Source organism: Apus apus, chromosome 4, assembly GCF_020740795.1.
Source record: "Apus apus isolate bApuApu2 chromosome 4, bApuApu2.pri.cur, whole genome shotgun sequence".
Taxonomy (NCBI): Eukaryota; Metazoa; Chordata; class Aves; order Apodiformes; family Apodidae; genus Apus; species Apus apus.
In genome coordinates, this window is record NC_067285.1 from 102,316,528 (window position 1) to 102,337,782 (window position 21,255).

Below are 21,255 nucleotides of genomic sequence, written 5' to 3' on the forward strand. Positions count from 1 at the left end.
GTGGTTGTTGTTCAAGGCCAGGTTAGATGGGGCTTTGAGCAAGCTGGTCAAGTGGAAGGTGTCCCTGCCCGTGGCACGGATGTTGGAACTAGAGGTTTTGGTCTTGCAGGTCCTTTCCCGAACTGTTCTATGTTTTATGTGTTGTGAATATTGCCGTACTGGCTGGTATCCTTTGACATCAGTGACCTACTACTTGCCTCTTGCAGCCATCTCTTCTTGTATGAGGCTGTGTTGCTTTCTGGGGGCAATGGAAGATGTACCCAGCTAGCAAAAACTCGGTGTGATAATTGAAAGTAAACACTAATTTCCATTCTAAGCCAGTAACAATAATCTGATTTCCAAAGCATTTTACGGACTTTTCCAAAGTTCATTTTACAAACAGCAATGGCAGAATATTAGTACTAACCCACAGCAGTAACTTTGCACTGAGCAAACACACATACATACCCAAGAAATAATGGAGGCAGAACACATCTGACAGTTTGCTTGATGCAAAACTAACACGGTGTGAGTTTCTTAATAGCATACCTGTCTTGCTGTTTTAAGGACTGTGGTGGATGGTTCATATCTCTTCATTGCAGAAAATGTTTGGGCTCTAGGACTGCAGAGGTAGCACATACCTGCAGAACCACTACCAGGCAGATATATTTTCTGAGAATTGTTGTAAACTTCTTCTTTGTCCCATCACATTTAGTCCCAAGTGGTGCTGGATTGACTGGATGTAGAGCGCTTGGCACTGGCACAACTGGGATATTCAGAGCCCTGCAGAGCATTCTGTCAGCCTGCAGTGGGGGGTTGTGTTTGGTGTTTTTTTTTGTTTTTTAACCACACCTTTTATCAGCTATGACAGCTCTGCTGCCTGTGTATCTGTTAGTGTTGATCATTATTAGACATGACAGAAGAGAAAAATCCTCTTGCTCCCAACTGCTTTTAAGTACAAGGTTTGAAACTGTTTGAAGCCATGTGTTGGCCTAGTAATGGAAGCACTTCAAATGCTGGATCAATGCATCCTGTGTGAGTGCAAGCCTCTCTGATTCAATTGCTCATTTTCCCTGCCTTAAGAGGTGATACCTTTATTGTACTGCCACTACCAACTCAAATATAGCCATGTACAATTTTATCCTTTATGTCTTTTATGTCAGTAGGAGATAGAATCCGTCAGTTCCCTCTGACCCGATCTTCAGATGCATTTAGGTGCTTAGATGCCATTAAAATCAATGTTGCTGCTGTAGAAGAGTTGTTTTATTTTGAAAAAAAAAATTAACAGCCAGCTGGCACATGCAGAGCACACTGATGGGTGGTCAGGTTGTATCCTATGGGTCTGGTCCAAATGGAGCCAAGGTTACCTTAGCCTGCCTGTGTCCTTTCCTTCCACATAGTCTCTGCGCTGCTGGTGGTAGAGCAAACCTGCTGCTGTGTAGCTGGTACTGAACTGGACATATTACAGTCTTCTGTATCCAAGGTAAAAGCGGGAATAGTTAACTTAAGTGTGCCATGTTGCTTCCCAGGACGCTGAGTTGCCCTTGCAGTGGAAGCAGGGCAAATAGCTGGAGTCTGAGGCACCACAATAAGCTACTGGCATTTGTCATTCAGTTCCAGTTAATCACTATTCTAGAGACGTCAGCCTGAATCTGTGGGACTTGGATGCGTGCAGTTAAATGCCTTACTGGTTTTATGATCCGTGCATAGGACACACTGGGATAGATTTAAGAAGAAATCTTTACTTTCAGAGCATGGTGTAATGTAACACATTTCTATTGATGATGTTCTCCTGTTAAGAGTATGGCGTTGCCTGGTTGCTCTTATGACCCTTTGGGTTGGAATTTGTCTCATTGTGCTATGCAGGTGAATTAGCTTGGTGAAGCGTTGCAGTAGTTAACAGTTAGACTTCATTTTTTTCAACTTCTTCATGTTCAGTGGCGTGTTAGTTGCAAAAATAACAAAGGACAAAAACAAATGGTGATGAGATTAGAAATATTAGCCGAAAATAAATTAATCCCAGAAAAATTAAAACACCTTACAAATTATGTTGATGGAGATGAAAAGGAGTGAAAATGAGTACAGAATGAATATGAACATGAAAAAAGCAAATTCTAAATTTGGTGTGGCTGTGTGTAAGGTACAGCAGTGAATCTAATGTGGCTGCTTCCACAAGTCCCAGTCACTCAAATTGTGTGGACTTCTGGTTTGAGACAAATAAGTGACAAGATTGCCAGGGGAGACTTGTAGCTGTTCTTTTGTCATTAGTAGATTTTTAGGGCCCAGCAACTGCAATTCACCACATCTTGGAGAGTATACTTTGTATTATTGAGCGTCTCAGTTCCAGAGAGATAAGTAAGGACTGAAGGAAGTTGTAAGGACTGAAATGAATTCAAAGGCTGGGCAGTTCTCTATGTTCTGAAAAAATGGATTACTTTACATAGTGAGTGGCCAAATAATTTGAGGAGAGTATTTCCATAAGATTGTTACATGCATGGTGGCTGCAGCCGTATGCTGCATATGCTGGGAAAAGCATATGGCTTTTTTCACTGCTTGGGAAAGCAGTTAATGTAATGAAAACCTGAAAAATAGTTTAATAAGTAGTCAAGGTAGCTTGGTTTCCATCTTTTCCTTCACTAAATGAATTCCTTGCAATGCTGCGTTTGGATGCAGTGAGCAACATTAGTGTTATTTTTTATCCATCTAGTGCCCAGAGAAGAGTGCAACAGGAATTTTGTTCCCACATAGTCTATGTTCGTAGTAGCAGCTCGTGTGTTTGTTGGGGAAGTAGAGGCCAGTGGTGTGGGTTGCTTATGGGAAGGAAAGATGGTGAACATTTTTGGATAGTTGTTTCTTCCTGACAGGAACTTCCCACACATAAAACTTAATTTAAGAAGTTTTTCTCATAGCAAGGGAGCAAAAATACTGGCACTCTTTTCATTGGGGGCAATTATAGAAAATTTTAGTTAACTTGCATTAACTGAGAAGTTTGAACCAAGACTGAGAGCTCGACTTCATAGTCTAGTAAGACATTTTGCGAGCTGATGGATCAACTTAACACATTTGTCAAAGGGTGATTAGACATTGGAATGGACTGCCCAGGGAAGCGGTGAAGCCACTATCCTTGGAGTTGTTTAAGAAAAGGCTGGATTTGGCACTTAGTCCCATGGTCTAGCTAATGTGCTGGTGTTATGTCATAGGCCAGACTTGATGATCTCACAGGTCTTTTCCAGCCTCAATAATTCTGTGATTCTGTGATTTTGTGATTTACAGCCTCTTACAAATTTTCATTTATAGAACTAACAAATCAAATTATTAAAGTTCATTATTTTTAAAAAATGATTCCTTAGTATCTAACATTTTAATTTATTCTCTGGTTGTATTTTTCTGAAGTTGCCATTTTCAGCTGATACTGAAATGGGTGTGTTCAGGCTGCTGTCAAAGATGTTTCCAGTGAATATGCATGATCTCAGTGTTACATCTGTTTTATCTTGGAATTTCAGAAGGATGATTCCCAGAGACTCCTGGAAAGCTTCAACTCTGATGAAAAAGAGCACACACTCTCAAAAAGTAAAGCAGAACCCTATACGTCAAAAGAGGAAGTTCTGTTGGAGGTAAAACTCTGCTCTTGTTGGTAGATGTCCATTTTGCTGCACATAGCAATGAATGCATTCATGGCCCGATCCAAACTGTCTTAATTTTATTTGATTTGGAATTGAATCCTTAACATTTCAGAAAAAAAGGAAAGTGGGAGTTGATGGCTGCTTGTGAAGGCAGCAATTTCAGACACTCATTCCCCTTCTGAATTCCATTTCTCTTGGAGGACTCTTTGGATATTATAATCAAGATCCTGAGTTCTTTTGGGACTTACTTGGTTTTGTCTGTACTTTGTCCTTAATTTCAAAGGGCCAGTGGGAAAAATTAACGCTATGGATATAAGAAAATGTTCTGTAGTACCAAAATCAGTGCTGATAGTTGGTAGTGGATTCTTTCCTGGACAAGAAGCTTTATTACAGAAACGTTGACAGCAACGAAGTTTACTCATCAGGTACAATCTGTAATAAAGACTTTTTTTTTTTTCCTAAGCCTCCTTAGAGGCTCCAGTTCTCAGTCAATCTGAGTCAATCAGTGAAGGGAGAAAGAATAAACAAAGTGAAATGAGTATGTTTATTAACAGCAGCATCCTCAATGGCTTTCTCACATCAAGTACCAGGTGAAGATACAGTGCAGAGGTCAAATGACCACAAGTACTGAAACGCCAGGGTGGTGAGCTGGGATTTAAGGAGAATTAGAGAAACAATTTGGAAGGAAAAGTATAGGGATAAACTTAACTCACCCTCAATCAAAAAATTAATACTTTTTTTCTTTTTTGTGGTAATCTCAAAGTCACTTCAGAAACAGCCCTAATGTGTTAGATTGTTAGATGGCTGCCTTTCGCCCAAAGCTGATTTGATTGCTCTTGGTGAAACTAAAGGTTGTGAGATAAACTGCATGTTTTAAAAAATGTGCAGTTCAGCTAACTCATTCAGTCTATTGTAAAACTGAATACATGCAGAAAATGTCAGTTAAAGCCAGCCAGTCTTCTGTTTAGCTTTTCAAGACAAAGAGGAGATAGACGTTATTGTAAACATTTGGCTGTTGGTTTAAATCCTGACAGGAAATTAATCTTCATTTCAGTCTTCTGGTCAGGAATGGTGACAAACCATGGTTGGTAATTTGCTTGAGTTAAAGTACAGCATAACAAGTGGGCATGAAATAGATTCTCTTATGGGAGTGTAAACCCTGTGGGAGAACTTGTGTAATGATACAACTTTGCATATTCCCAGTACTTTTGAAATGGGATCACAGTCTAAAAGGTGATCATTCACAACTGTATCGATTTCCCAAACACATTAGCTCAATTATAACACATGAAGAAATAATCTAGTTATTTGAAGGGACTTTCTCCCACTTATTTGTCTTACTACTGAAGTTTAATATTTTTTTCTATTAATTTGTTCCAATTCCCAGAGGCTTTTGCTGTTACTAGCACAGAATTGACAGTTCACAAAGATGCACAGATGGAAAATGCTTTTAGTTAGGTTAGAGCACTTCAGAAAAATAGGCATTTTCGTTCTGAGACCTTCCGCATTGCAATAATACCATAATTACTGTATTAATAATGACTGTGTATTGCTCATGCCTGCTGAGAAGCAGTATGTGTTAGTTCTGACACACTACAGTGTGGCTTTATGGCTTTGGACAGCAGCTGCTCTGCCTCCAGACATTGCAGAGCAATAGCTCTGCTAGTGTCTATCTCTGAATATGTACTACAGCAGTGGGACTACTCAGTATGAGCATGTTTTACACACTGACCTCATGCTTTTAACTTCATTGGTAAATGCAAAAATTACTTCTGGAAGTAAATGAAATGGAGATGAAAAGGTGCAATGATAAAAGAATCAAATGAATTCTATTGTTTGCTCTTCTCTTCCTGTTTCTATTTTTAGACTCTAATAGTACTTTGATTTTCCTAGAAAAATCTTTATGAAGAAAATTGTGTTTTGACAAATCAGATTTGTTCATTTCGTATGACAAACCCAAAAATTTAGAATAGAAAATCTCCCATAGCTTGGATTTAAACATTCTATCTGTTGCTTATAGCCAACCTTTTATTAAGCCATACATAAACTGACAAAACAAAGCTGATTATCTCATTGTTCCAGTGCATAAAGCAACAGCTAGGAAAGGAGAAGCAGAGAGTCTATTACATGATATAGCAGATAGTATGAAAAGAATGCATTATCTATAAAAAGTTTTTTGGAAGAACATTGGTATTTTCTCCAGATTACAGGTGAGGGTTGTACTTTAAAAGTTTTTCCTGGAAAAATGATGTTTTATTTAATCTGTTGCTTCTTTATTTAAATGGAAAGTTGGGTTTTATAGCCATGATTATATCTATTATTAAGATAATTTCAGTCTCTTATGTGAAATCTTCAGTTGCAGCTGAAGGGGGGAAAAAACTGAAATGAAAATAGCTTGTGAATACAGCTATTGCCTATTTTCCCTCACAGGAGTAAAAACATTTTGAAGCAGTGGTAATGACAGTGTTATCTTTTTTGGGTTTCATACTCTGAATGAGTCTTAGAAGAAGACTTCTTGTTCCAAATTAGAAACAGTCAGTACATAGTTATTAATAGGAATTTCTAAACTGTGTAACCAAAGCAAGCATGCAATACTTAGACTGAACAAATAATCAGGTCTGCTGCTATTCCCAAATGATACTCTGTTCTTTTTTCTACAGGAAAGTGAGTCTCCTCTGAATAGTAACGTCACGGCATTTGCATTAAAGGCAAAAGTGATCTATCCCATCAATCAGAAATTCAGGGTAAGGTTTTAGGTTCTGCTTGGTTGTTCTGTGTCAAAGTGAATTGTAGAGTCACATAGTTGAAGAAAACTTACTGCCAATGTGCATAGCAGAGACCTTTATTTGTTTATGCTCAGGGCTCATTCTGTAAAGCACCAGCTGCTTTCAGCTCCACCTGAAACCTGCAGACATGGTGTCTGGTCAGTTTGCACTGTAGTCAAGAGCCTTTTTTGTCTCACTAACATTAGTGAAAGTTGGGTTTGTCCTAGGAGACAAGAAAAACCCCACAAGGATCTGCCTTTCAGTAAGAAAACATGCACTAAGCAGATAACCACAATAGGAGAATGCTTTCAGGGCAATGCAGAAACCTGTCAGTATGAAGAATCTTAATTTTTAATTTGTGTGGAAACACTTTTGCTGTTTATATTGCTTAATTTTTTGCTTGAAAGCAAACACTGGTAAGTTATGTTTATCTCCTTATTGTGTTGTATTAATTGACCTTATCAATTTTCATTGATTCTAGCCTTTGGCAGATGGCTCATCCAATCCGTCTTTGCATGAGAATCCAAAGCAGACAGTTCTGCCTAATCAAGTCATGGAGACATCTACGTCAGGCAGCTTGGGATCCCTCAGCCAGGGAGACAAAGAAGACTGCAGTTCCTCCACAACTATTCATTCCACAACAAGTGATGATAGATTTCAGGCTCGAGCCTTCCTGAAGGTGACCAGCTTCCCTGAAGTGCTAATATGTGAGAGGTAAGCCATAAACCTGCCCTCATGTTTGGTCATTTCCTATCATACCTCAGTGGTTTTCAGGACAAGCACTAGAGGTTTGCTATAGATGGAAGTCTGAGCTTGAACACATACACTCAATCACTAAGGACAGGCCTGTCTGCTTATAACCCTAAGAAGTGGTGGGGGAAACTGAAGAAATACATCATGTTGTATATGGAAAGTCAGTTTCTTCTTTATGCCATTTTGGGAATCAGAACTTTGGCAAAAGCAGCCTTGTAAAACGTACATCACTGTTAAAAGGAGATCTCTTTGTATTGGCTTGTATGCTCAGTTCACACATGCAGTGGTGTATTTGGCTGGGAATAGAGTTCTCTGCATGGTACAGCATCAAGTCACACAACAGGTGTCTTCAGTGGCAGTGGTCTGTTCTCTCCATTTTAATGGGAACTACTCACATCACATTGTGGGAAAACTGTTCGTTTCTCAGAGACTCCAGTAATGAGCAGATAGAGCTATTCAAAACAGATTATCAGCTCTGATTTTCTTTCAGCTCACAACAGCAAGATAACACTAGGTGAATGGATGCATCTTTATTCTTATTAGCAAGAATAAAGAAAATCATGTTCATGCCACTGTGGGGACTGAGGAGGGTTCTAGCGATGAAGAGAATTTTCAAAATGTCCACTCTTATAGCTGTTTTAATTAAAAACTTTATTGTAGCCGTGCATGCCTATATTTACCTTGTCTTTTTTTAAAGGGAAATGCAATTCCAACTTTGTTAAGCCACTGTTTTGTTTTGCTTACTTTCATACTGAGAAATTTTATCTGAAAGAGAAGACAACACAGAAAAAAGTTATTTGACTGCTGTTCTAGAAGCAATGCTTTTAGGATAATTTAGTAATTAAATGAAACTATTATGTGGTGTTGCTTTTTAATGTGACCTTCGTTTAGATTGATATTAACATTTAAATCTTTGTTTTAGTTTTGATGTTAAGCTGTGCCTTTGCAGTCTTATTTTAAAAGATCTCATGCTTCTGGATACTGAACTCAGAAAAAAAAAACATGTGGTAGGTACTCATGTCTCATTTATAGTTATTTGTTTTGGACGTCTTAGTTGAATATCAATTTAGGTAATAACAAACTACTAGCTGGGAAGTAGTGTAGCAGAGTTGTATCTCTAGGGTATTCTCTTTATTTTTCCTCTATTCTGCCTATATATGAGCTTCACAAAGGAGTGAAATATAAATAAATATATTGGGCTGTGAAAAACTGGAGGTCAAGCTAGATAATATAAAAATTTGGTTTTTGAACTTCACTACAGAGAATAACATAAAACACTTGAAGGTCATAAAAACAGAACAAAATTTAATGAATTGATGAGTTTATGTTTTAAGGGCAATGCATATGGATTACAACTCCAAGGACTCCAAGCTCTTTGAATAAAATTGAAAATTCAGTTTAACTAAATCAGTACCATTGTCATATATACAATAGTTCTGATTTTGTATGACAGGAATTAAGGTACTCATTTCACTCACTTAAAACATAGATAGCTAACTATGTCGAGTCACACCATCCAAAGCTGATAGGAAAAAAACAAACCACAAACCAAAAATGAATGTACACAATTGATTATTGTGACTACTTATTGTCAAGTACAGAATCATTACCATTACTGAGTTTTAGCTTAGTTAATATAAATCTGGGCATAAAGTATGTATCTTTCTCCTCCCCTTCTTTCCCAACCAAAATCCAGGTTGGTAATTTCTGGTATAATTTTTTAAATGCAATGAGAATATCTCTGTTCTGGGATTTTCTGAATAAATTTCTACACAGACCGAAAGATGAAGCATGGAAGTAAACCTGGAAAGCAGCTTCTCTTTTGGGATTTATTCCCATCTAAATAGATGAGGAAGGGAACTTGAGATCAGATTGGAGAAGGAAATGTAGCTTGACTAGAGAAAGTTGATAATGCTACCCTACTTTTCTGATTTTGCTGGGCTGAGATGTTGACTTTGATAACTGTTTGCATATGTAAATATGGTTTTATTTATGTTTTTACATGTTTAAAGTGAGCAAGTTCTGCATCATCTGTTTTCCAGTGCATGAGTAATAGGCAGGTGGCTGTTAAATTTCACATATTTTTATCTTCATGTTGGAAGGTGCTGCAGCAGTTAGTAATGGAGTGAATTGTCTTTACATTGGCACTCTAATCAAGGCAAGAGAAGAGGCTAGGCAAAAATGGCCCCGTTGCTCAAAACCATCTTTTTAAAGGCACTAGGATTACAATCTTTACAAAACCCAAACAAACAATAACTGGAAAGTAGGTGTGTTTTTTTCAGGGAAGGTAGGTAGAACTTGAGATGGTTACTTTTATGTTGTGTATTAAAATGATTGATACTTCATTTAGCCAACTGTAGTTGAAATCATGGTAAGTAATATGTTTGTATCCTTCAGCTTACATTATCACTGTTTTACACCACACATTTTGAAGTGATCTGTACATTGCCCAGTAAAGGACAGTTTCAGATGTGTCACTCTGATTCCAAGGCTATATGAGGTTATGTCCTTGTCCCTGTTAGAATGTAACACCATCTTCCAGTATCTTTCTGAAGCCAAAGCTAAAGCATTTTTCATAATGGAAGTACTGCAGAGTTCTGATGATGTTTCTATTATTTTACTTATGATGAACTGTATTCTCACTGGTTGATTTAAATCAAGAAAAGGCATCACAGAGATGTCCTTGTGATGTTGAACAGGCACTTATCCTGGATTTTGTTTCCTTCCTTTTGAACAGATGTTTGTTCAGGTTCTTAAAATATACCTCACAGACTTGTGTCATAAAAAGAAGATTACTGATGATTTGTGCAAGAAGATCCTTTTAAGTCAAGAAAATGTAAGTGGGTTTGTTGGTTAATATTTCTTTCAGACCACAGAGTTAAGCCGACCAGTTGGTGCAACCTGCCACAGCAGGCTATCTCAGCTACTTTTTTTCAGACAGCAATGCCACCTGTAGTCTTTTTCAGAAGAGATGCAAAGAAACTCCCTTGTTAGTTGATGTTCGCCAATACCTTGTCCACATTTCCCCCTTGTTATTGTGTGAGGTGATCAGGATGGTGATGTATCTAATCAGTTAAGAACAAAAGTATTTTGTAGTTGAATCCATTCAAGCAAACAGAACATCGTGAACCTTATACACTCAGATAAAAACATTTCTGATTATTTAATCATCTTTGTCTATTTCCATTAATCATTACTGATGATAAAATAGAAAAGTACCAGAAGGAAACTCTGGTACCAGAGGAAACTCCCTCTTTTTATCAAGCGAAAACATAATTATCTTCTTCTTGATCTTTTTTTCTTTCATATCCTTGTATCAAATCCATTTTCTACTTCTGAACTAAATGATATAGATTGACAGTCAATACGGATTCCAGGTGGAATCATAATACTATTTTAAGATTATTTGAAGGAAAAAAAAAGCTTTACAAAACTGAACAAAATAAGAGAGCTACTGATTCCACTTTCCATTTTACAGACTAGGGTAATAGAAAAGTCTGGGTTGAGAGCTGCTTTTGGAGATTATTGGTCCAGCCTTCTGTGGGAAACAGGGAATAACATAAGGCTATCTAGTGCCCGGCCAAACCAAAGCTTGAATATCTGCACTGAAGGAAACTCCCATTTCTCTGGACAACCCATTCCAATACTTAATTCTTCTCACAGTAATGATTTTTTTTTCTTACATAGAGATGGAATATGACATCTAGGCATTAGTTGTTGAGATTTATTTTTTCATTCAGTCTCACAATCTGTGAATGAATATCAGGAATCTCTGTGCTTGTACCTAATAATTTATTTCAGAATGGAATTTGCCTTGAGACCACCCCTGCATTAAATCCTCTGGTTTAGTATTAAAGTTGATTGTTTTTATTAAATGAATAATGAGATTTGGTGTGTGAATCCCTTTTTCTGATGGACTTCTAGTCATAACTTAATTATAAAATTATAAACACAGTGGTAATACAGAGGAAGCATGTTTCCCAATACGGCCCAACCCTCAACGAGGCTGGACAGCATTGGTGTCTTCATGCACCTAACAGAGCTCCTGCAAGACAAAGACTGAATCTTGTTTGTTTCCAGTAATTGCTGGAGTTGGCCAATGATTTAAGTGTCAATATAGCATTCCTATGTTCTATATTCTGGAGGGAAAAGTCTTGGAAATATGAAAGCCTTAGAGTTAGGATATCACATAAAAGATGAGGCTGATTATGGATACCATGTAAAAGAGACATTGGCAATAAGCAAAAGCTTTACAACTGGAAGCTACTGTATTTAATACTGCATTGACAAGGCTGAGGATTATTGCAGACAGCATTTTCCTCTTTCAGTTCTGCAGTGTAGGAGAAATTCATGGGATTTTGATTAAATTGTTGGTGAAGCTTGTCAAAATATGGTTGCATTTCTTTTAAGACATAGGGTATCAAGTTAATGCATTGACACCCAAAATCATGTGATATTAAAAGTAAATGTTTGTTACATAAAGCATGTTTCAGCAACTGCAGCATTATCCCTTTCACTGCCAAGCTGCTAAGTAAGGGCAGAAGACTAGTATTTGTCAGTATCATTAGCTTCCAGAAAAAATCATCCTCGTTTCAAAAGATTGAAAAACTTTAAAAACCAATATAGTGACATGGCCTGTAATTTGTCCCTTATGAGCACTACAGGTTCATTCATCTGTGTGTGCTAGCACTCTGCAGGAAACACTACCTGATGATCATGTCTGAATATTTCTCTGAGCTTTCAAACACAGCATATACACTTATTAGAATAAAAATATTTTTAGATAGATTCAAAGGATTATTAGTGTGAAAGCTCATGGAGCAATGTTTACTAAAATTTTTATTCAGTGAACAACAGTCTTGGTTGTGCTCACACAGTAGTGGAAATGTTTGTATTTGTATCCAGCGTAGTTCAGAGATGCCATATATATACCTTCATTTACTTAGCTTGTCAGATTTAGAAACTGTATCTGTTTTTCTGTTTAAGAAATGACTTGCTTTTTTTTTTTCTCCAGGATTTTGAAGAATTGCAGAAACAACTTGACTCTAGACTCCAGAATACTGAGATGGCAGGAGCCCATAATTCAGAGTACCAAACTCTAGAAGACTTAGAAAGGAAAGAAAGAGAATATTCTGAGCACATAATAGATAACGTACCTTTCTATTTTTTCTCTCCTAAAATTTAATGTTAATGTTACTCTTTTGATGGGGAATGTTTTTCCTACTTTTTTTTAAACTGTTGTATTGACTAGTCTTCAGCTAGTACTTCAGATGTCCTGAAAACGTTTTTACATTGCTCCAGCAATGTATTTCCAGCTCCTTTTGGGAGCTCTTTATACAAACACTGTTTTATCACACTGAGTTTAGAGCTGAAAAATATCCATTGCTTGTCAGATGATAGGATTTATTTGAAGCCTAGATATAGTCTGACTTTTAGGAATATTATTCTAGCACCTTGTTTTCTTCGGTCCTCCATAACTGAGTAACGGAGTAATAAGAGACTATAAAACATTTTGAAGCTGAAATAATTACTAAGGAAATAATTACCTTTTAGCATACTTTGCAAATTTACTGGAGTAAAACTTTATGCCTTAGGAGCTCTAAACATTATAATACATTCACTTTTTTTAATGTATAAAATGTAGCTTGATAGCAGGCATTCCATTCTCAAAGTGAAAGTTTTGGGTTCTTTTTCTCTACGGTAGTGTCACTATGTCCAGATAGCTTGGAGGCTACAAAACTGAAGGTTAAGAATATTCTGCATCTTATTTTGTAGTAAATGGAATAATCTGGAAGATATTAGATATTCTTCTTTCCAGTCCTGTTTTTGAGTTTTGAGCAAATTCACTGCTGATGAAAACGAGTGACTGACTAGTCAGACTGCTGGCTCTGTGAGCTGCCAGTGCTCATTTGCTGTGGCACTTCACCCTGAACTAAACAGCTCGCCGTCTCAGCCTTGGGTGTTTTTCATAGAGGAGTTAACATTTTATTAATCTCTGATGGTTAAGTGCAGTAGTAGGAATTTTCTTCAGCTTTCTTGTGATTCTCTGTGTCTTTCACTTTATACTGGAGGTCCTGGTAATGATGGCACATCTGCATCAAGTTTCTTTTGCAATTTAACTTCGCTCTTTGAAAAATTTGTTGTTTAGATTTCTCTAGAGTTAGTAATATAAAAGCTTCGTGGCAGCCTCACTGAGCAGCATGAGGCAGTTATTAATCAGTGGCAGTCATCCTTCAGTGGATCTGTCACTCTTATGCCAGCAGATGCTTTTCATCTGTATTGAAAATTATTTCCCCATATGCAAATTCCTATCGATCAGGCCCTTGAAGTAATCCACTCTTCCCTCGGTGATATGAAGGGTTTTTTTTTTTCCATACTGACAGATGTCATAGTCACTGTTATTTACAAAACTTACAGATACTTAAATAAATCTTGGGGATGGGTAGAGAATCACAGAATCATAATGGTTGGAAAGGACCTCTGAGATCACCAAGTCCAACCATCAGCACAGAAAAACCCCACAGATACAACCAACCACACACACTCCACCAAAAAACCCCACAACCTCAGCTCCTAGAGCATGCCCTGAAGTGCCACATCTACACATTTCTTGAATACCTCCAAGGATAGTGACTCAACCACCTCCCTGGGCAGGCTGTTCCAGTGCCTGGCCACTCTTTCAGTATAGAAATTCTTCCTAATATGCAATCTAAACCTCCCTTGCTGCAACTTCAGGCCATTTCCTCTGGTCCTGTTGTTATTTACTTGGGAGAAGAGGCCAACACTCACCTCCCTACAACCTCCTTTCAGGTAGCTGCAAAGGGCAATGAGGTTTCCCCTCAGCCTCCTCTTCTCCAATCTAAATATCCCCAGTTTTGTTTTTCCATTAGGACTAGAGCATAATAGGCTTTTATAGATGCAATGTGTGGAGAACTAACAAAAAATTCTTAGCAAATTATACAGAATGACTACATGTAAAAGGGTCAGGATTGACCTGCTGTTTGTATGTCACCAACATGTGTATTGTCATACAGTAAATAGGCTCTTTAGCTTTGCAAAATGTCCATTATACCTAATACTAGAACCTGTCTGTGGTCTCAATGACATGTATCTTAGTAGACTCATATGCCTCCCACTGTAATGAAATACTAGATGATTAATGAGGGAATATGAATTGTTTTTTTGATTCACATTCTACAGATGGAAGCTTTCTGGAAGCAAACTGACAAAGCCCAGCAAGCTTTTTTGGACCAATCAAAATGCTCAAGTGCCAAAGCAACAAAAATAACAACGGATCTGACCGAGAAGATGATTGCAGTAGAAAGCTTATTAAGAGAATATCAAGATTTGCAGACAATGGTAAAGTACAGAAAGAAATAAAAGTGAAGAGAAATTTAGTCAATCTGAACACAAGGAATGATATAAATTTACAGTCTGTCAGTCCTGCCTGAGGGATGATGTAGACTGCTTACTCCAGTTATCTCTTTTAGCTTTGTTGCAAAAAGCTCAACTTCCATTGCACTTTATAAAGACTCAGAGGAAGGTGAACCTCTGCAGCTGAGTTCTGATTCTCAAAATACTGTTTAGACAGTCATGTTAGGAAAAAGTGATACTGATGCAGCCAGTGAGCCAGGGGCAAGAGCACTACATCTGATGATGAAGGAGAATTGTTACTTTGGTTACTAAGACAATTTTTTATGTTTTTAATTTTTTTTAAAGTATGTATTCCACTTTGACTGAGAAATCCTAATTTAAATTTCAGGGTAATTCTGGGTGTTCAATAACTTTAATTAGATTTGAAAACCTTTAACATCTCTTAGGGATCTGATCTTAAGATGGAAAAATATGTTTATAAATGCATCAGCACCATGCTTCATGTTGTGTTAAAACCAAGAGATTCTTTATTTGCTTTCTAGAGGACGTACTGAAAGAATTACTTGAAATTTAGCAGCTTAATGGAATCTGGCCCACTGCTTTTATTAGTAATTTGGAGAATAAATGGATAGCTAGCCTTTTTTTTGCTTACTAATAAACAGATACAGTAATTATTAACTTGTTAGTTTTGCATTGGAGTACCTAAGAAAACTGAGCTGACCAGGTATGAAAATAGTCTTTGCAGCTGATTGCACTTGACCCATCCCAGGCTACTGCACAGTAAGTTCCTTCAGATGATAAGACTTCAATTGAGATGTTTGGATACAGGTACAGGAAATATTCCTACCTGAAGCCACTATTGTGATGCTTGCATCTCATTGCAAAGGTTATTGTATGTGTGTCTCCGTTAACTACAGTAATTGTTACACTCTTTCCAACTTGGCAGCAAAGTCTAAAGCAGTTGCTGTTTCACCCAGGAAATTTTGCTCCCTGCTGTAACTCTGGGCTTCTTTAATAATGCAATTAAAGCTGCTGGGCCATAGGTAATTCTGGTAATTTCTTAGTGTATCTATTGAACTCTAGCTGACCACATACTTGAAAGAACCCCAGTGGTATCAAAGTCAGATGTGTCCTTAGTTCAACAGGAAGGCCCATACTGGGGTGCCATGTAGTATCTTAAAAGGTCAAAACTTCCATGTTTTCCTTCTGTCCATCTTTCCCCCTTGAGTATTTAAGTTTGTTCTGCAAGCTTGTTGTATTTTCTTGCCTTAGTGTCTTCTTGGCAGCTACAAATAGAGAAAAACACCAGTATTTTTAGATTAGGTCTTACAACTGAACATGCAATAAACCCACTGCTGTCCTACACTGGTCAAGACTTTCAGAAGTATTTAAGTATATGAAGGTTGTTATTCACGTGGTCTTGAGAAGCCTCCTGAGTTTTCTGCGTAGTTTGGGAATGAATAATTCAATTAAAGGACAAGCACAATCCAAGATCCTTTCTTGGTTTCTAAATGGGACTTTTTTATGTTTTAGGACATTCAGGAAAGGTTATTCACCTGGGAGATTATGGTAAAAATGATCGATTCACTGAAGTCCTATATACCAGAAGAGTGCAAGTGTAGATTGAATATTTTATCAAATATCCTGGACCATTTAACTGTAAAGAATAATCTGTCTGTCCGACAAAAGGAAGAACTTCTAACAGATCTGCACAAGGCCTTCTGGGAACAGTTAGCACATTTCAGTAATGGTGAGTACTTAGACTGGAGCTCATGAATTAACGAATATGGGCATTAATTCTCATTATTAAGTAGTTAAAAAAAAAAAATAGAATTGTTTTGGCCCTATACCCATCTGTTTTAAAAAGGCATTGATAAATTGGCCAAGTAGACTTTTGTTGTAAAGGGTGGATGCCTAGAATAGGAACTTTGGCTTTAAGCCTTTTAGGTCTTGTTCCAGGCCTTACTGTGAACTTACTCTACAGTGCATATAATCTATAACTGCTTTCATTAATTTGAAGATTGAAGAAGAGTCATGCTTTTTACAAGTATTTGTGGGATTTCTCCTTTTACTGTTGCTGTAACTTGACATGGTTGGTGGTAGTGGCTAACCTTAGGGACAGTAATAGCTGTATGTGTGCAAAATACTGTCTTATGATCTCCTGCTACCATCTGGAGCCAGGAGAAGATACACAAAACATAGTTGTGCTATTACTCTTTTGAAAAGATAATTTTAAGGTTTATGATCTTCAGATAATCCTCTCTTTTATTATGTCAGGCTAAAATACTTTAAAAATGAAGTATTTTCATCTTACAGTCCTTCACACTGCCTAATTGTAAAGTACACAATTATAACAAAGTCTAAGCTGATTGATCCGCTAATTTAAGACTCTGTATCTCTTTGGGTGTTACTGAATCATAGAATCACAGAATGGTTTAGGTTGGAAGAGACCTTAAAGACCATCTAGTTCCACAGGCAGGGACACCTGCTATTAGACCAGGTTGCTCAAAGGTCCATCTGACCTGGCCTTGAACACTTCAGGGAGGGGGCATCCCTGGAATATCCCCCAGCTTCTCTGAGAGATACTGTAGCAAAGGACTTAGTGCTTCACACCAGAATCCATGGAATTTATAGTACGTGTTCAGCTAAAAAGAAAACAGGAAGAAGTATTTTACACTTCACACATTTTCCTAAACCATTCCAGCTACTCATAGGCATATTTTAAGAAAATTGTCCTAGCAAAATGGCTTTAGGGTTTGAGCTCAGTAAACTTGAGTAGTCAGAATGAATGTAGTCTTGTTGCAGTATTCTTGCTGTAGCACTGCTCAAGCTTCATGTTGATAAATTATGTGATAACTCATGGTCAGCAATTCACAGAATCACAGAATGGTTGAGGTTGGAAGGGACCTCTGGAGGTCATACGGTCTAGTCCTGCTCAGGCAGGGTCAGCTATAGCCAGCTCATGACCGTATCCAGACAGCTGTTGAGTATCTCTAAAGATGGAGACTCCACAACCTCTCTGGGAGGCCTGTACCTGCAATGCACAAGCAGGACACAAAGCCTGCAAGATTTTGCTCCTAGGAAACAAGTAAGAAAGTAGTATAGAATCAAGTAGTGTTGAAGACAGTTGCTACATTTGTTTGGATGACATTTTTATTACAGGCTTTCCTATACTTCCATTGCACTTTCAAGTGTTTTGTCAGTGCATCACCAGCCTGTGGATAAAATTAGCATGGAGAATAAGCAACATGCTCAGTGCTACAGTACTGTGCTCCTTTCTCTCTCCACAAAATAATTTACAATAGTTAAAGCAGCTTGATGTGATGACAGGACAGCAACCACAGATTTTTTGTGTTCCCCTTTTGCTGCCTGTGTCCAGAGTGAAGTACTGGTCTGGGGAAGGGTGGGTGGAAGAAAAGAGTAAAGTTCTCCTTAGGTGGACAGGCAATTAGACATGAAGTAATGGCAGAACGTTGTAAGTGCTGATTCTACGCTGCGGCACAAGGTCCAGATAGACTCATGAATTTATGAATCACTTGGACCTGTAAGGGTGATGAGCGGGGGAAGAACTCAGTCCCAAATATTTCACATCAGAGGGACCTTGGCAACTTTGGCTGCAGGTTCCTGGATGAGTCACTCTGAAAGCCTGCCATGGCTGCATGCCAGTTCAAGCTAATCTGAACTAGCATTGCTCTAGACCTTTTCTCCCTGGCATATATTATTGCTCCTGTCCTTGCAGCATCATTTGCATATCTGCAATTAGGTAATGAGCTACTTCTGGGCCTTCTCAAAGCAGAAGGGGGAGCTTTGGAGTGTTGCAGGTGGAAATGTGTCTCTTGAACTAACTCACCGCCTTTGCATAAGTTGCAGCAGTGAAAAGGAGGGTGCATGATAATAGTGATCAAAACATCCTGATAGATTTAAGTGCCATTTAACACCCCAGAAGTTCGCATCTAAAAAGACCATCAGGGTAAGGATCAGTTTTGAAATCCTGCATGGTAATTACTTGCCTATTTCACTCCCTAACAGATTTTGGTGAGTTTATGTTGTGTGACAGTAACAGATGCTCCTTTCTCCCTGTGGAGTTGTGGTCTCTAATCGTTGGTGGTTTATGTTTCAGAGTGTATCCAGCGAAGTAAAGACCTGATCTTGAAACTATTGGAGTGCCGTGCAAAGAAGAGGGAAGAGTTCAAACGCAGACAGAAAGCTGAGCAAGGGGATCTCCTCAGTAAAACTGTACATATTGAAGAAGTTAATAGTTTTCTTAAGGTGAGCACAGAAAAGCTTATTTTCACTATTCCATTAGTTTTTAATACCAAATACATAGCATATTTCTCCCAGTTCCATAAAATCAGGATTTTTGGGTCATCCTAAGAATTGTGTGCAGTAGCACAGGTGGGATAGGGTCAGACCTCTTAATGCCTATGGTTGCCTACATTTCCTCCAGTGTTGGACTTGTCACATTGGAACAAAATATCAAAGGGTGTAGAAAACATCTTTTACTTAGATATTATGTGTTAGGTTCAGTGTAGGGGATCTCTGGAGGAAAGTATCTGCCCTGTGTTACAGAAGCAAGCATACTGCACTGATCTAATTGCATTTCCATGACTGAGATTATTGAGACTCACAGAATCACAGAATATTAGGGGTTGGAAGGGACCTCTGAAGATCATCAAGTCCAACTTCCCTACCAGAGCAGGACCAAAAAAAACCCAAACAACTAGGGCAGACCACTCAGTAAGGCATCCAGACGGGTCTTTAAAGTCTCCAGAGGAGACTCCACAGCCTCTATGAGGAGTCTGTTCCAGTGCTCTGTAGCCATCACAGTAAAGAAGTTCTTCCTCGTGTTGAGGTGGAACTTCCTATGCTCAAGTTTGAGTCCATTGCTCCTCATCCTATCACAGGGCACAAGTGAAAAAAGCTTGTCCCTGCCTTCTTGATGCCCAGCCCTCATGTATTTATACATATTAATTAGATCCCCCTTCAGTCTTGTCCTCTCTAGACTGAAAACGCCCCAGGTCTCTCAGCCTTTCCTCATAAGGCAGGTGTTCCAGTCCCTTAATCATCCTCGTAGCCTCCGTTGGACTCGCTCAAGTAGATCCCTGTCCCTCAAAATCTGTCAAATCTCATATATGCAGAGGGAAAACTCATTATGATGGCTGGCAGGATACCTTAGATGAGGTTTGCAGTAGGTAGTTTAATGTGGTATATAATGGCCAGTGTAATATGTTCTGGGCCTTATTTTCTATAGAGCTCTATTGTTGCTGTTTAGAATGTATAGGAAGTCCAACAAAGGCAAGTCCTGCATGGGTCCTGCGTGTAGAGAGGAGTAACCCCATGCACCAATATAGGTTAGCGGCCAACTTGCTGGAAAGCAGCTCTGCAGAAAAGGACCTGGGAGTTCTGGTGGACAAGTTAACTGTGAGCCAGCAATATGCCCTTGTGACCAAGCAAGTCAGTGCCATCCTGGGGTGCATTAAAAATAGTGTAGCCAGCAGGTCAAGGGAGGTTATCCTCCCCCTCTACTCTTCCCTGGTGAGTTCATATCTGAAGTACAGTGTCCAGTCTGGGCTCCTCAGGACAAGACAAAGAGCTCCTGGGAGAAGTCCAGCAGAGGACTAAGAGGATGATTAGGGGACTAGAGGAAAGACTGAGAGGCTGGTTCTGTTTATCCCAGGGAGTATCTTATCAATGCTTATGAATATCTAAAGGACGGGTGACAAGTGGATGGGGCCAGACTCTTTTTTTCAGTGGTGCCCAGTGACAGGATGAGGGGCATTGGACACAAACTGGAACACAGGAAGTTCTATGTGAACATGAGGAAAAACTTCCTTCCTGTGAGGATAACAGCACTGGAACAGGCTGTCCAGAAAAGTTGTGGAGTCTTCTTCTCTGGAGATCTCCAAAATTGCCTGGACAGGTTCCTGTGCAACCTGCAGTAGGTGAACCTACTCTAGCAGGGGGGTTGGACTAGCTGATGTCCAGAGGCCGCTTCCAACACCTACCATTCTGTGATTCTGTATACAAAATCTGAGTTCTTAGCTGTCAGTGCTGAGAGCTACAAAACCCCCTGTAACTGCTGGTAAATACAGACCCAAGTTATTAAGAATTAAAAAATAAATCCTCAATTTTAATGAAAATAAATAATTAAAGGTTAAAATGGTTACATCCAGCAGCATTAAACTTTTGATGAAATCTAATAACTTAGATAAATTACTGTATTATAAGACCTAGATTCCAGGTTTATCAAACTGTCAAAACAGATCTTAACACTGCAATTTTCTACTGCAGGGACAAGTTCTTTAGTTACATAGTATGAATTGGATAATGTAATTACTGTTCTTGTATGCAAAACCTGTCTGGCAGCACCTCAGTTCAAACCACAAGGTTTCAGGCACTTTAAAACAGTAGAGCATGTTTTACTTCTTTGGCTTTTCATAACTTGAGATAAATAATTCTGTCACACATTTGTGAATGTCTTTTCCTTATACACATCATTCAAAACTCTTAGACATATCTCTACTTCATGAAACAAACCTTAGAAACTTAGGCATTAAGACCTCTCTCCTCCACACAGCTTTGTGCGAGTGATGCTCTATTCTTTACACCTTAGAAAGCTAACAAATGCGCTTAATTAAACTGTAAACTAACGATCTACTTATGACAGGCTGAGCAGGAATGGGCAACTTGCACTTTATGCTGTAGGACAGAATGCGGATGAGTCTTAATATTATTAAATACCTGTGCACAAATAATAAATC

At 38.4% G+C, this 21,255-nt stretch overlaps 1 protein-coding gene across 2 annotated transcripts in view; it reads left to right on the plus strand.

Annotated features, from left to right (window-relative positions):
- The window catches only part of EVC (EvC ciliary complex subunit 1), a 55,636-nt gene that overhangs the window by 632 nt on the left and 33,749 nt on the right, over nucleotides 1–21,255 (plus strand). For both annotated transcript variants that reach the window (XM_051619259.1, XM_051619260.1), the window contains exons 2-10: nucleotides 3,483–3,593; nucleotides 6,263–6,346; nucleotides 6,849–7,081; nucleotides 8,043–8,127; nucleotides 9,858–9,956; nucleotides 12,135–12,272; nucleotides 14,321–14,479; nucleotides 16,028–16,244; nucleotides 18,615–18,763. In XM_051619259.1, the coding sequence (XP_051475219.1) occupies nucleotides 3,483–3,593; nucleotides 6,263–6,346; nucleotides 6,849–7,081; nucleotides 8,043–8,127; nucleotides 9,858–9,956; nucleotides 12,135–12,272; nucleotides 14,321–14,479; nucleotides 16,028–16,244; nucleotides 18,615–18,763 (1,275 nt within the window). The remainder of the gene's footprint in view (nucleotides 1–3,482; nucleotides 3,594–6,262; nucleotides 6,347–6,848; nucleotides 7,082–8,042; nucleotides 8,128–9,857; nucleotides 9,957–12,134; nucleotides 12,273–14,320; nucleotides 14,480–16,027; nucleotides 16,245–18,614; nucleotides 18,764–21,255) is intronic.